Source organism: Balaenoptera borealis, assembly GCF_965194805.1.
Source record: "Balaenoptera borealis genome assembly, chromosome: 9".
NCBI classification, from domain to species: domain Eukaryota; kingdom Metazoa; phylum Chordata; class Mammalia; order Artiodactyla; family Balaenopteridae; genus Balaenoptera; species Balaenoptera borealis.
The window spans coordinates 67,718,414-67,731,861 of record NC_138873.1 but is presented as its reverse complement, the minus strand read 5'-3'; the positions used below and the strand labels follow the sequence as shown (position 1 = coordinate 67,731,861).

The window sequence follows — 13,448 nt, the reverse complement described above, 5'->3', positions numbered from 1 at the left end:
TGTGTCTGGCTTTGTCCCCCATCCTCCTTCCCACAAAGATTGAGGGAAACCAAGCTTAAGCCCATGGAAGACAGAGCCTGCGGCTGTACTGAGACTAGAGGAAGAAAGGGGAGTGATGGGTATCTAGGGTAAGGGTGGCACGTACAGGACTAGATTCCTTCTTGCTTGCTGTGTTTAGCTGCTGTTCATTAATGGTGCAAAACTTTAACATCCTGGGAAAGAACCCCATCTGAACCAACGTAATTTCTGGGTTATACTGACATCATTTCTCTATTTCTCAATAATGTATGTGCTAACTTGCATTACAGAAACGTGCTGTGGTGGCTGTGGCTGGAGTGTGTGAGGGGAACAGTGAGAAGTAGAAAAGCACTCATAGACATTTCTAGAAAGGCCTTGGGTTTATGCGCTAGGGAAGCTCAACTTGATAATTTTATTTGGGGTAGCTGTTGAAGGTTTCTGACCTGGGAGAGAAACACAAGCTAGACATAAACAGGGTTGATTTTGGCCTCAGTGTGGAAAATGGTAAGAGGAAAAAGATATTGGTAGTGTAGAAACTAGCTAGGAGACTTTTATAATAATTTAAGTGAGAAATAATTGTATCTGAAACTGGAACAGTGACTGAGTGCAAAGGAGACACTAAATTTGAGAGACTTAAAAATCACTAAGAATTTGTGACTGCTTGAAGGTGAGTGTGGTGCTAAGAAAGAGTCAAAGATAATGGAAGCTTTTAGCTTGAGAGTGAATTGAGGCAGGAGATGATAGTTTATATTTTCCATATCCAGGCACTTACGTAATTTACTTTCTTCCATTATTATGCCTCATGTAATCACTCTTTTCGTTCTGACTGTCTCCGTCTTGGGTTAAGTCTTATCACGTGGACTTTTATAGTAGCCTCCCTCCCAGTTTCTTTTCCTATACTTTTGTCTTTCCAGTTCATTCCACACATTAGCCTTCCTCTTTCCTTTCTTTATACCAATGTACTAACTCAGCAACCTTCAGTGCTCTTATCTTCTGGAAGTTCAAGACCAGATACGTTGGTTTGACATTTAGTATCTTCTGTTTGACACTGATGAAATTTTAGTTTTGTCTCCCAATCCTGCTCTGAGGTCTGTTTCAACTAGGCTGTTTTATTTACAGTTCTCCATGTCTGCCTTTCCTCCAAGGTTAATATTCTCATTTGGAATCTACAGAGATCTCCACAGATACCTCCCTCTCCTCCATTGACATGCAAGTCCTTCCCCTCCTACCAAGCAAGTCCTTGGCAATGTGTATGCTTTTATTCTCCACACATTTTTGCCAACATTTGGGAGGGGATAGTGGCTTTAAGGGGGCCCAAAGAGTACTTCTAGCGTGCTGGTAATGGTCTGTTTCTTGATCTGAGTGGTAATTCCGTGGATGTGTTCAGTATGTGAAAAATATAGGACTGTCTACTTATGATTTGTGCTTTTTTCTATTTTTATGTTATACTTCAATAAAAAATTTACTCTCTCCCCATCAAAATAAAATATGTCCTGACTCTCCTAGGCCCTTTGCACTTCAATTTGAATTTTATGGTCAGCTTGTTAAGTTTGGGATTGCACTGAGTTGATAAAGTTAGGGAGAATTTGCCAATCTTGATGTTGAGTTTTCCTAAAGATGATTGAGACATATTTTGTCATTTAGAGCAGAGGTAGGCTGCCTGTTCTTGTAAATAAAGTTTTATTGGAACACAGCTGCCTCTATTCATTTACGAGTTGTCTATGGTTGTTTTGGAGCTACAGCAGCAGAGTTAAGTCCTTGTGACAGACCAGATGGTACAAGCATATAATGCCTACTTCCTGACCCTTTAAGAAGAAAAGGTTTTCAGGGGACGTCCCTGGAGGTCCAGTGGTTAGGACTCTGCACTTCCACTGTAGGGGGCAGGTCCAATCCCTGGTCGGGGAACTAGGATCCCGCATGCCTCACGGCATGGCCAGAAAAAAAAAAAAGAAGAAGAAAAGGTTTTCAAATCTCTGATTTAGATCTTTTATTATTTTCTCCATAAAGGTCTTGTATTAGATGAATTCCTATGTACCTTATAGTTTTGTTGTTGTAAATAATACCTTCTTATCAGTTATGTTTAAAAACTGTTTGCTGTCATATAGGAAACCTGTTGCTTTTAGTGTATAATCTTACATTCAGCGACTTTGAGAAACTCTTACCAGTTCTAATAATTTGTAGATTTTCTGCATAGGTGATCATAGTGTGAATAATGGCAGCTTTGCTTCTTCCTTTCCAGTTCTGTCTCATTTCATGTTTTACTCTTTTTGCTAATAGAAGCAAGCTTGACTTTGAAGGAGATGCTTCTATGGTTTCAACATCGTGCATGATGATTAACATGAGGGTTTTGTTTTTTTTAAATAAGTAAATTTATTTATTTATTTATTTTTGGCTGCATTGGGTCTTTGTTGATGCGCACGGGCTTTCTCTAGTTGCGGCGAGCGGGGGCTACTCTTCATTGCGGTGCACGGGCTTCTCATTGCAGTGGCTTCTCTTGTTCTGGAGCATGGGCTCTAGGCACGTGGGCTTCAGTAGTTGTGGCACACAGGCTCAGTAGTTGTGGCTCGTGGGCTCTAGAGCACAGGCTCAGTAGTTGTGGCGCATGGGCTTAGCTGCTCTGCGGCATGTGGGATCTTTCCAGCCCAGGGCTTGAACCCATGTCTCCTGAATTGGCAGGTGGACTCTTAATCACTGCGCCACCAGGGAAGTCCCAATGTGAGGGGCTTTGTTTTTATTTAGTATAAATATGTCTTCTATCAGTTTATGAAAGTTCCCATCTTTTTTTTCTTGGCCACGCTGCCCAGCATGTGGGATCTTAGTTCTCGAACCCGTGCCGCCTGTGGTGTAAGCATAGAGTCAGAGTCCTAACCACTGGACCTCAAAGGAATTCCTGAAAGGTCCCATCTTAAACTTTCATAAACTGCAACTTTGCTGATAGTTAGTGTTGAACTTTATCGTATGCCCTTCCTGTGCAGATGTTGAGATGATCATATTTTTTCTTTTCTAATCTAGCATGAAATATACTAATTTTTAGTTAGTAGACTATTATTGGATCAGTTTTCGATTTACAGAAAAATAAGGAAGTACAGAGAATCCCCATATGTCACCCTACACCCCCCAGTTTTTGCTGCTATTAATATCTTACGATAATTTCTTATAATTAATGAAAAAATTGATACATTATTATTAATTGAAGTCCATAGTTTATTCAGATTTCCTTTATTTTTACCCAATATCTATCCTTTTTTTTGTTTCAGGACACGATATTACATTTAGTTGTCATGTCTTCTTGGGCTCCTCTCGACTGTGGCATTTTCTCTCATTCCTTGTTTTTGGTGTCCTTAGCAGTTTTGAGGAGTACTAGACAGGTATATTGTAGGATGCTCCTCTAATTAGAATTTGATGTTTATCTCATCAATAGACTGAGATTATGGGTTTTGGGAAGATCAAAGGTGAAGTGCCATTTTCATCATATCATATCAAGAGTACATATTATCAACATGATTTATGACTGTTGATGTTGGCTTGATCATTTGACTGAAGTGATGTTTGTCAGGTTTCTTCACCATAAAGTTAGCCCCCCACCCAATTCCATACTCTACTCTTTGGAAATAAGTCACAGTGCACAGCCCTCATTTGAGGAGTGGGAAGTTAGGCCCTGCCTGCTTTAGAGTGGAGTATCAGCATAATTTATTTGGAATTCTGCATGGAAGATTTGTTTCTTCTCCATTTACTAATTTACTTATATCAGTGTGGACCATGTATGTTTATTTTATGCTGTGGGTTATAATCCAGTACTATTTTAATTTGTTGCTCAAATTGTTCCAGCTTTGGCTATTGAGAGCTCTTTCAGTTGGTTCCAGTGCCTCTTTGACATACCTCTGTTAGTTTTTTTGTTTTTTGGTTTTTTTTGACTCTTCCTTACTTTCTTGCACTGTAAGATGCTCCATGTTCATCTTGTGCATTTTCTGCCCCTGTCTTAGAATCAGCCATTTCTTCAAGAAGCCCTGGTCCATCTTAATGGAGAATAGTATTAGAAGCCAAGATATGGATACTTGTTGTGCTTATTGCTGCTTTGCTGGTGGAGCAAAGAAATAGTACATATGTGTCTACTAACTCATGTATATACATATACCTGTAAATATTTCTGTGTATATTCATCTGTATCTATGTTAAGTTAAATGTGAGTTCTTACTGATGTCTTCAACTATAATCCATTACCACAGGGATCATTTTTAGTGTGTTCTCTTGCTTTTCTGTAACCTTCCACTTCAGTAGCAAGAAACCTGGCTCCCACCATCTACCACCCATCTATTTAAATTGTTCAATTCCAATATACACATATAACAGTATCAGAACTAACAACTCATACCCTGCTGGGAAGCAACTTTATCAACTAGAAGACAGTGCTTATATGAATTGAGTTTTTAATGCTATACTATCCTAGCATTTTTGGGGATAAATCTTACTTGTCCGTAGTGTATTTTTTTTTTATTATTAATTAATTAATTTATTTTTGGCTGTGTTGGGTCTTCGTTTCTGTGCGAGTGCTTTCCCCAGTTGCGGCGAGCGGGGGCCACTCTTCATCGCGGTGCGCGGGCCTCTCACTATCGCGGCCTCTCCCGCTGCGGAGCACAGGCTCCAGACACACAGGCTCAGCAGTTGTGGCTCACGGGCCCAGTTGCTCCGCGGCATGTGGGATCCTCCCAGACCAGGGCTCGAACCTGTGTTCCCTGCACTAGCAGGCAGACTCTCAACCACTGCGCCACCAGAGAAGCCCCGTAGTGTATTTTTATTTATTTATTTATTTATTTATTTATTTATGGCTGTGTTGGGTCTTCGTTTCTGCGCGAGGGCTCTCCCCAGTTGTGGCAAGTGGGGACCACTCTTCATCGCAGTGCGCGGGCCTCTCACTATCGCAGCCTCTCCTGTTGTGGAGCACAGGCTCCAGACGCGCAGGCTCAGCAATTGTGGCTCACGGGCCCAGCCACTCCGCGGCATGTGGGATCTTCCCAGACCAGGGCTCGAACCCGTGTCCCCTGCATTGGCAGGCAGATTCTCAACCACTGTGCCACCAGGGAAGCCCCCGTAGTGTATTTTTGTTTTTCTTTTTTGTTTAATGTCTTGCTGGCTGCAGCTGGCTAATTTTTTTTTAAAGGCTATTCGTATGTTCGTAAGAAAGATTGACTTGTAGTTTTCCTGTCTTGTAATTTTCCTGTTTTGCCCTATCTTTGCCCAGTTTTGATGTCTAGACTATACTAACCTTATAAACTTATTTGTCTCTCAGCCTTCTTTTTTTCCTATCTGTTGTCTGGGATAGATTATGGTTTATCTGTTCTTTGAAGGTATGATAGGATTCACCTGTAAAACTGTCTGGGTTTAGTAGTTTCTTTATGAGTAGATTAATTACTGTATCAAATAATTTAATCCTCCTAGATGTGTACATATTTTCTGTTTCTTCAGTTTTGGCAAGTTACATTTTTCTAAAAAACTATCCATTTCATTGAACTTTCAAATATATTTTGTTAATAACTTAATCTCTGCTATATGTGAAGCTGTCACTCCTTTTTTATTCCTAATGTTTGTGCCTTCTTTCTTTTTCTTTATTAGTTTTGCCAGGCATATGCCTATTTGATTTGTCTTTTCAAAGAGCCAGTGTTTATTTTTATTCATCTTTGTAGTGTTTGTTTCTTTTTATTAATTTCTCTTTTTTATGTGTTTCTTTCTTTCAGTTTACTTTGTTCTTTTTCTTGAGTTGAATGTTGACCTCAATATTTTGTATTCTTTTCCTATAAATTTATTTAATGCTATAACTTTTCCTCTAAAAGTACTATTTTGATTGTACCCCACAAATATTTTGTTCTGTGGTGTATTCATTGTTATTTAGTTCTATGTATTTCCCAGTTTCCATTAATGTTTGTTCTTTGACCTATGTTTATAAATTTCTAAAGGAATTGGGAAATTTGAAAATGCACTGTTAATTTCAAATTTTATTGATAAAAGCACTTTTATGAAATTTGTTGAAACTAGCTCTATTATGATATAGTGTCAGTTTTTATAAATATGCTTGAAAGTAATATAAGTTCTTTTACTGTAGGTAATATATCAGTAAAAATCATCAGATCAAACCTGTCAATTTTGTGTTCAGAGCTGTATCTTTAAATCTCTTTAACTGCTTTATTAGCAGAGAAGAGTGTGTTAAAACCTCTATTGTGAGTGCTTACCTGTATCAGACAAGGTCCAATCAGGAGACAGAAACCACATGGTAATTTGAAAAGAGAAAGCATTATTAACAGAGGGTTGGAATAACTGGGAATTGTTTAGTAAAGAGTTAAAGATAACCCTAAGGAATGTAGGAATAGCAGATATAAGGATCAGCCACTACCTTTAGGGCTGAGATAGATCATCCAAAGAAGAGCTGTCTCCCCCTCATTGGAAAGAGTGTGGCCAGGGCTAATTGGATGGTGGAGAAGTTGCTAAGTGCCTTTCTAGTGACCTTGCTTTGAATCTGGCCAGGAGGTGCATGGGGAAGCTCCTGGATGCTGCTGGCTGTCAGGTGCTGTGGGATCCAAGAGTTGGAGAAGCTGCCCTCTCCATGAGCCTAGCAGGAGAAAGCTGTGTCCTGCAGGAGCCCATTGTAATAGCAACCTTACGTATAGGAGGCAAGCATGCAGAAAAATTGTGCCCTTGCGGGAACCTAGTGCTGGAGAAACTGTCTACTGCAGGAACTGAATGCTGGAGAAAGCTTTGCCCTGCAGGAGCCTGGCTAACCAGGCACATTGAAACTAGGAGGAGAAACTGGCTTCCTTTCCAGTCTCCCTCCAGCACTCTCTAGTGACAAGGCTGTACGTAGTACCGGTTAGCAAAAGAGAAATATTTTCAAGGCTTACCTCCATTATCACACAGGGTAGATATGGAATAAAGAGACATCATAATTGCCACAATTCCTTTAACTTTATGTATAGTACATAGTGAGAAACCACATATATTCTTTTGACAACTTCTTTATGTTACTATGTAGATATATTCTCAGAAACAATTTTGAAGATCTCATAATGCTACATATGATGTGACTAAGAAATGGTCACTTTCTCTTAAATTTATAAGTAATTAATATATATATATAAAAAATATATATATATATATATTTGGTGATAGGGGCCTAGAAATTAAGGTTTGGAGACAAAGATCCCGTGAACAATTGGAGAAAATTTAAGACAGATGAGGAACAAAAGATCCAGGATTTGTTAGATCTCTTGTATTTCCCAGTTTTAATTTACCAAGACAAGTAGAATCCTTTTTTAGTAGTAAAAACTAAAACTGTGTGAAATGAGATGCAATGAAAGCTTTGATCTATTTGATCAGTTTAACCGATTCATCTTTTTAACCAAATCTTTAGATTAATTGATCTCCATTTTGTAAAAAACCCATTGACTGATGCTCCCCTCTCCGTGTGACAGTTTACAGCTAGGAGTTGATTACCGTCAGGAAGCCTGTGAGTTTCTGCTCCATCAGTTGAGTTTTGCTTTACCAAGAGTCAGTTGTGTTATTTGCCAAATGTGGTTATGCCATTTGTGCCTTTTGTAATTATTGCACAAGCTATATTATAACAGTTGATTAATCAACTCAGCTATTTGGAAAAAATGGGGAATGTGGGGAATGAAGAAAAAATGATATACATATACCTTAATTTTATTTAAAGGAATAATATATAAATTGTATTTGTTGTGGTAGAACCACGACCTTTTCTTTGAGTATACATCCAATGGTTAGAGCTCTGACTTCTTTCTTGCACACCCATAAGACGTTGCTTATGATTTCCAGCCCTTTCTTCATTAGAGTAAGAAATTCGATACTTCTGAGTCAGTCTGAGTACAGACTAGATTTTCTTTTCCAGTATTTTGGATTATCTCACCCTTACTTGATTTGACAGCAACTGTAAGTGTCTTGCTACTCGCCTTTTAGTCTTTCCAGAACATTCAGCCTAGTTTTCACTGGAAAATAACTCCCTTTGGTAATGTAATCTTTCATCATACTATTACTTAGAAAAATAAGGAAATAAACATAATTGGGTTTGATAATAAATGCACCTGGTTGTTGGTAAGTGACTATCTCAGTTGGTGGGAGCAGAAGTGTGCAGGCACAGGTAGCCTTAGTGACCCCAAGGAGCCACAGTGGCCATAGTTCTTTGACCATAGGCAACATTCATGTATTTTACGGGCAGAATGGAGAATGTCAGATAAGTCAGATTTTTTTTTTTTTTTTTTTTTTTACTGCTTTGGATTCTTACGTTGCTTCTAGTCTTGCTGCTACAAACAGTGCTACATTGAATATTCTGGTATATGCATTTTTGTGATCATGTGCTTGTATATCTGTAGAGCAAATTACTAGATATGAAATTGTTGGGTCAAAGAGTGTTTGCATTTAGAAACTTGATAGCTATTGCCATATTGCCTCCATAGAGCTTGTACCAGTATACACTTGATGTATTAGAGTATATACATCACTCTTTTCCCACACCTTTACCAACCTAGTATAGTATTGAACTCTTCACTCTTTGCCCATCTTACTCCCTTATTGGTGAAAACACGTGTGTCTAGAGTCCCCAAGATCACCACCAGGTTTGATGATTTGCTAAGAGGACTCACAGAACTCACCATATAGTTGCACTTTTATGATAGTTGGCTTATTTAAGTATACAAGTTAATTTATATTTTGGTCTACTTTATAAAATTAGCATCATTTACTTTGTGGCATGAGTTAACCATATCAGCAAGTTTAAGATTGCTGTTTTCTAGTTTTAGCTTTTGGAAAATGTTAGATATTAAAAAAAAAAAAAATCACAATAGAGTGAACATTGTCAGTGTGTCCAAATTTGAAAGTTGTCTTTTAACTTAAAGCTAAGTTTAGTCTCTGAATTGTGAGGTTGATTTTAACAGTGGAGAATATTTATATTTAATACTTTAGATGGCGACTATCAAAAAGAAATAGGATCATGGCAGCAGATGATGACAATGGTGATGGAACAAGTTTATTTGATGTCTTTTCTGGTAAGAGCTCATTTTAATTGTCTTTCTAAGTTTACTTATTTAATTACAAAGTCATTTAGTTATTCTCATTGAAAACACTGTCATTATCAACTTTTTCTCCCCGCACATAAATGAATTTAATACAATAAAAATGCTTGACAAATAAAAAGTGCTTAGTAAGTGAGAACTTTCTTATTATTGTATGCTTTCAGGCCTCTTAAACATAATGAAATTAACAGCTTTGCCAATGTAAGCAGTAATGATTTTTATTGTTACATCAAAAAATATATGGGGAATTCCCTGGTGGTCCAGTGGTTAGGACTCCGTGCTTTCACTTTTTCATTGCCTGGGCCTGGGTTTGATCCCTGGTTGGAGAACTAAGATCCTACAAGCCGTGAGCTGGGGGGGCAGGGGGTGGGGGAAAAATATATAGATATATATATTTAAATACATATATATACAATATATACATATATATAATATGTATACATGAATGATAGGTATTTGTGACTCTTGAAGTTAATACTTCCAGTAAATGCAGTGGTACTTGTTTATTGTTCAGGGAAAAATTGACAGTCACAAATAGATGATAAGTTTGAAAGAGCGAAGACCTGGTAGTAAAATAAGCTCATAAAATGGAAATATTTTTAATAATATACAGAATTTAAACTTCCAAATCCTGACATAACATTCATCTAGTTCTATTGTCTTAATTATAATTATGCTATGACAATCATTAAATTTTTTGAGAATACAGTTGTATATGTATTGATCAGAATTATGCTTACTATGGTATAGAATGAAAAGGGCAGTTGTAAAACATGTCTAGTAGAATTCCATTTTTGCTTAAAATATATGGGTTTTTTTGTTTTGTTTTTTAATAAATTTATTTATTTATTTATTTTTAGCTGTATTGGGTCTTTGTTGCTGCGTGTGGGCTTTTCTCTAGTTGCGGTGAGTTGCGGCTACTCTTCGTTGCAGTGTGTGGGCTTCTCATTGCGGTGGCTTCTCTTGTTGTGGAACACTGGCTCTAGGCGCATGGGCTTCAGTAGTTGTGGCTCACGGGCTCTAGAGTGCAGGCTCAGTAGTTGTGGCGCACGGGCTTAGTTGCTCCGCGGCACGTGGGATCTTCCCGGGCCAGGGCTCGAACCTGTGTTCCCTGCATTGGCAGGCGGATTCCTCAAACACTGCGCCTCCAGGCAAGCCCAAAATATATGTTTTAAAATATTAATATCCATAGACATGGAAGGATTCACATGAAATATGGCCATCATAACCACTCTGGGTAGCGTTATTTTTTTTTTGGTGTTATTTAATTATTTTTTGCTGATGTGGTTTCAAATTGTTATGCTGCTATGTATTTTTCTTATGATGTTTTTTCTTTGAAAAATTCTAAACCAACAGAAAAATGGGAAGAATAATATAATGACCACCTTTACTTTTCACTTAGATTCACAAATGGTTAACTTTTTTTTTTTTTTTTAATAAATTTATTTATTTTATTTTTGGCTGCGTTGGGTCTTCGTTGCTGTGCATGGGCTTTCTCTAGTTGCGGCGAGCGGGGGCTACTCTTCGTTGCAGTGTGCGGGCTTCTCCTTGTGGTGGCTTCTCTTGTTGTGGAGCACGGGCTCTAGGCACTGGGCTTCAGTAGTTATGGCGCTCGGGCTCAGTAGTTGTGACGCACAGGCTTAGTTGCTCCGTAGCATGTGGGATCTTCTCAGACCAGGGCTTGAACCCGTGTCCCCTGCATTGGCAGGCGGATTCTTAACCACTGTGCCCCCAGGGAAGTCCCACAAATGGTTAACTGTTATCACACCTGTAACTCTTGTTTTGAAGGACAGAACTATATTGTTAATCTCATTTGCTGGAAATAACTGTTTTCATTTCTACATATTACTCTCTCTCAAGTTCCTGTCCACATGCATACATTTTTTTGATAGTCATACACACAGTGGGCATTTTACTTTTTACCAGTTAACATGATTTCACAAAAATTTTTATTCCTGTAACATTTTCATGCTTGTCTTTTATTATATTTGTAATTTCAAACTTACAGAAAAGTTACAAGAATAAGAACATGCAAAGAATCCTTTACCTGGCTTCCTGCAAACTTAACACTCGTTAATATTTTATGCCAGTGGCTTTAACATTGTGCACATACTTTTTTCTTTAAACACGCACACACACACACACACACAATTTTTTCCTGACCCATTTGATACTAAGTTGTATACATTATGGTCCTTTACCTCCAAATACTTCAGTGGGTATGTCACAAGAAAAAGTTGGTTTTCTTACATAAGAACAGCATAATTATCAATTTCAGTAAATATAACACTAATACTGTAATTTTATTTAATCTACCATCTTTATACCAGTTTTACCAGTTAACCCAATAATGTCCTTTATTATTGTGATTGGATTTAGATCTATCATTTTATTTTATTTTTACAAATTAATTAATTAATTAATTTTTGGTTGCGTTCAGTCTTCATTGCTGCATGCGGGCTTTCTCTAGTTGAGGCGAGGGGAGCTACTCTTCGTTGCAGTGCTCAGGCTTCCCATTGCAGTGGCTTCTCTTGTTGCAGATCGCGGGCTCTAGGCGTGTGGGCTTCAGTAGTTGTGGTACGCGGGCTCAGTAGTTGTGGCTCATAGGCTCTAGAGCGCAGGCTCAGTAGTTGTGGCTCATGGGCTTAGTTGCTCCGTGGCATGTGGGATCTTCCCAGACCAGGGCTTGAACCCATGTCCCCTGCATGGGCAGGTGGATTCTTAACTACTGTGCCACCTGGGAAGTCCCTCTGTCATTTTAAAATTTTAGTTTGTCTCCTCAGTTTTTGTTCTCTCTGATTTTCTTGCCTTCTTTCAAATATTATTTGAATATATTTTAGAATTCCATTCTAATTTATATATTAGGTTTTTGGCTACACCTTTGCATTATTTTTTACAATTGGTTTCTGAAGGGATTGCAATATACATCTTTAACATTTTGCAGTCTACTTATTTAAATGTAAGAATCTTTTTATGTAAGTTGTATAATCTTGTACATATTGTTGCGTTTAAACTCCATCCATCCCTTTATGTTAAAGATGTCGTGAACCCCTTGATACAGTGCTGTAATTTTTATTTTAAACTCTTGTATGTATCTTAAAGAAATCAAGAGGAGTTAAAAGCAATTAAGATGAAATATTAGTCTTTTATATTTACTCAGTTATTTACCATTTTTGTCCTTCTAGGATCTAGTATCATTTTCCTCCCCATTGTCTCTTTTCTTCTGGGACTCCAGATATATAGTATGTGAGAACTTTTGATATACTATAAGTTAGTAAGATTGTTCTCTCTCTCTTTTTTTAATCTTTTTCTCTCTGTTTTTCTGTTAGAGTAATTTATTGATCTATCTTCAAGCTCACTGGCTTTTCTGTTGAAGTTTTTACATTAGATATTGTACTTTCAGTTTTAGAATTTTCATTTGTTTCTTGTAGTTGTTTTTATTTCTCTACCAAGATTTCCAGTGAGTGATTTTGCATTGCATTCTGGACATTGTAAATGTTATATTATAGAGACATTGGATTCTGTTATATTCCTCTGAAAAGTGCTGGTGTTTTTAATTTTAGCAGGTATTTATCTTGACTGAACTTAATCTTCTGTCTTCCCTGTGGTGAACAGCAGCTGAAATCTCTGTTCAGCTTTCTTTAGCTTTAGCTGGACTTTTGGGAGTTCTAACCTTTACATGTGTAATTTGGGGGTCATTCAGATTTGGGTACAATTTGAGGAGTCCTCTCTGTGGCACTCTGGATTTCCTCTTTCTAGTTGCTGTTATCACCCCCAAAGTTTTTTCTCTGTTTCTTCAAGCTATCAGGACTAGAAATTTCCATCTGAGTTTTCACTGCCAAGTGTGGCTCCAGCTAGAGCCTATCGTTCCACAAAAACTTGTAATAAAAGGGGGATAGGGAATTCATGCAGTGCTGTTTTCTTCTTTCAGGTGTCATCTCCTCTCCAGTTTTTGCCTGCTTTAGATTGCTCTTTAGTTCTTAAGATTGCTTTTTTAAAATTTTTTCTTTTTTTAATTTAGGTACAATTTATATATAACATTATAGTAGTTTCAGATGTACAATGTAATAATTCCATGTTTGTATATATTGCAAAACACCACAGTAAGTCTAGTGGTAGAGCGTTGACTGCAGATAGCTTTTAATATTTTGTTTAGAGTTTATAGTTTTTGCAGGAAGATTGTTCTGATAGAAACTATTCTGCTATTATTGGAGTTGTAACCTTCTTACTAGCGTGGGGTTTTTTTCTTCTTTTTTTTTCTTTCTTTTTTTTAATATTTGAATTTTATTTTATTTTATTTTTTTATACAGCAGGTTCTTATTAGTTATCAATTTTATACATACTGGTGAATAT

General features: G+C 37.4%; 1 protein-coding gene across 4 annotated transcripts in view; it reads left to right on the top strand.

Annotated features, from left to right (window-relative positions):
- Nucleotides 1-13,448, top strand: part of CASP8AP2 (caspase 8 associated protein 2) — a 44,956-nt gene that overhangs the window by 7,824 nt on the left and 23,684 nt on the right. For all 4 annotated transcript variants that reach the window (XM_082405896.1, XM_082405898.1, XM_082405899.1 and 1 more), the window contains exon 2: nt 8,986-9,068. In XM_082405896.1, coding sequence (XP_082262022.1) covers nt 8,986-9,068 — 83 coding nt within the window. The remainder of the gene's footprint in view (nt 1-8,985; nt 9,069-13,448) is intronic.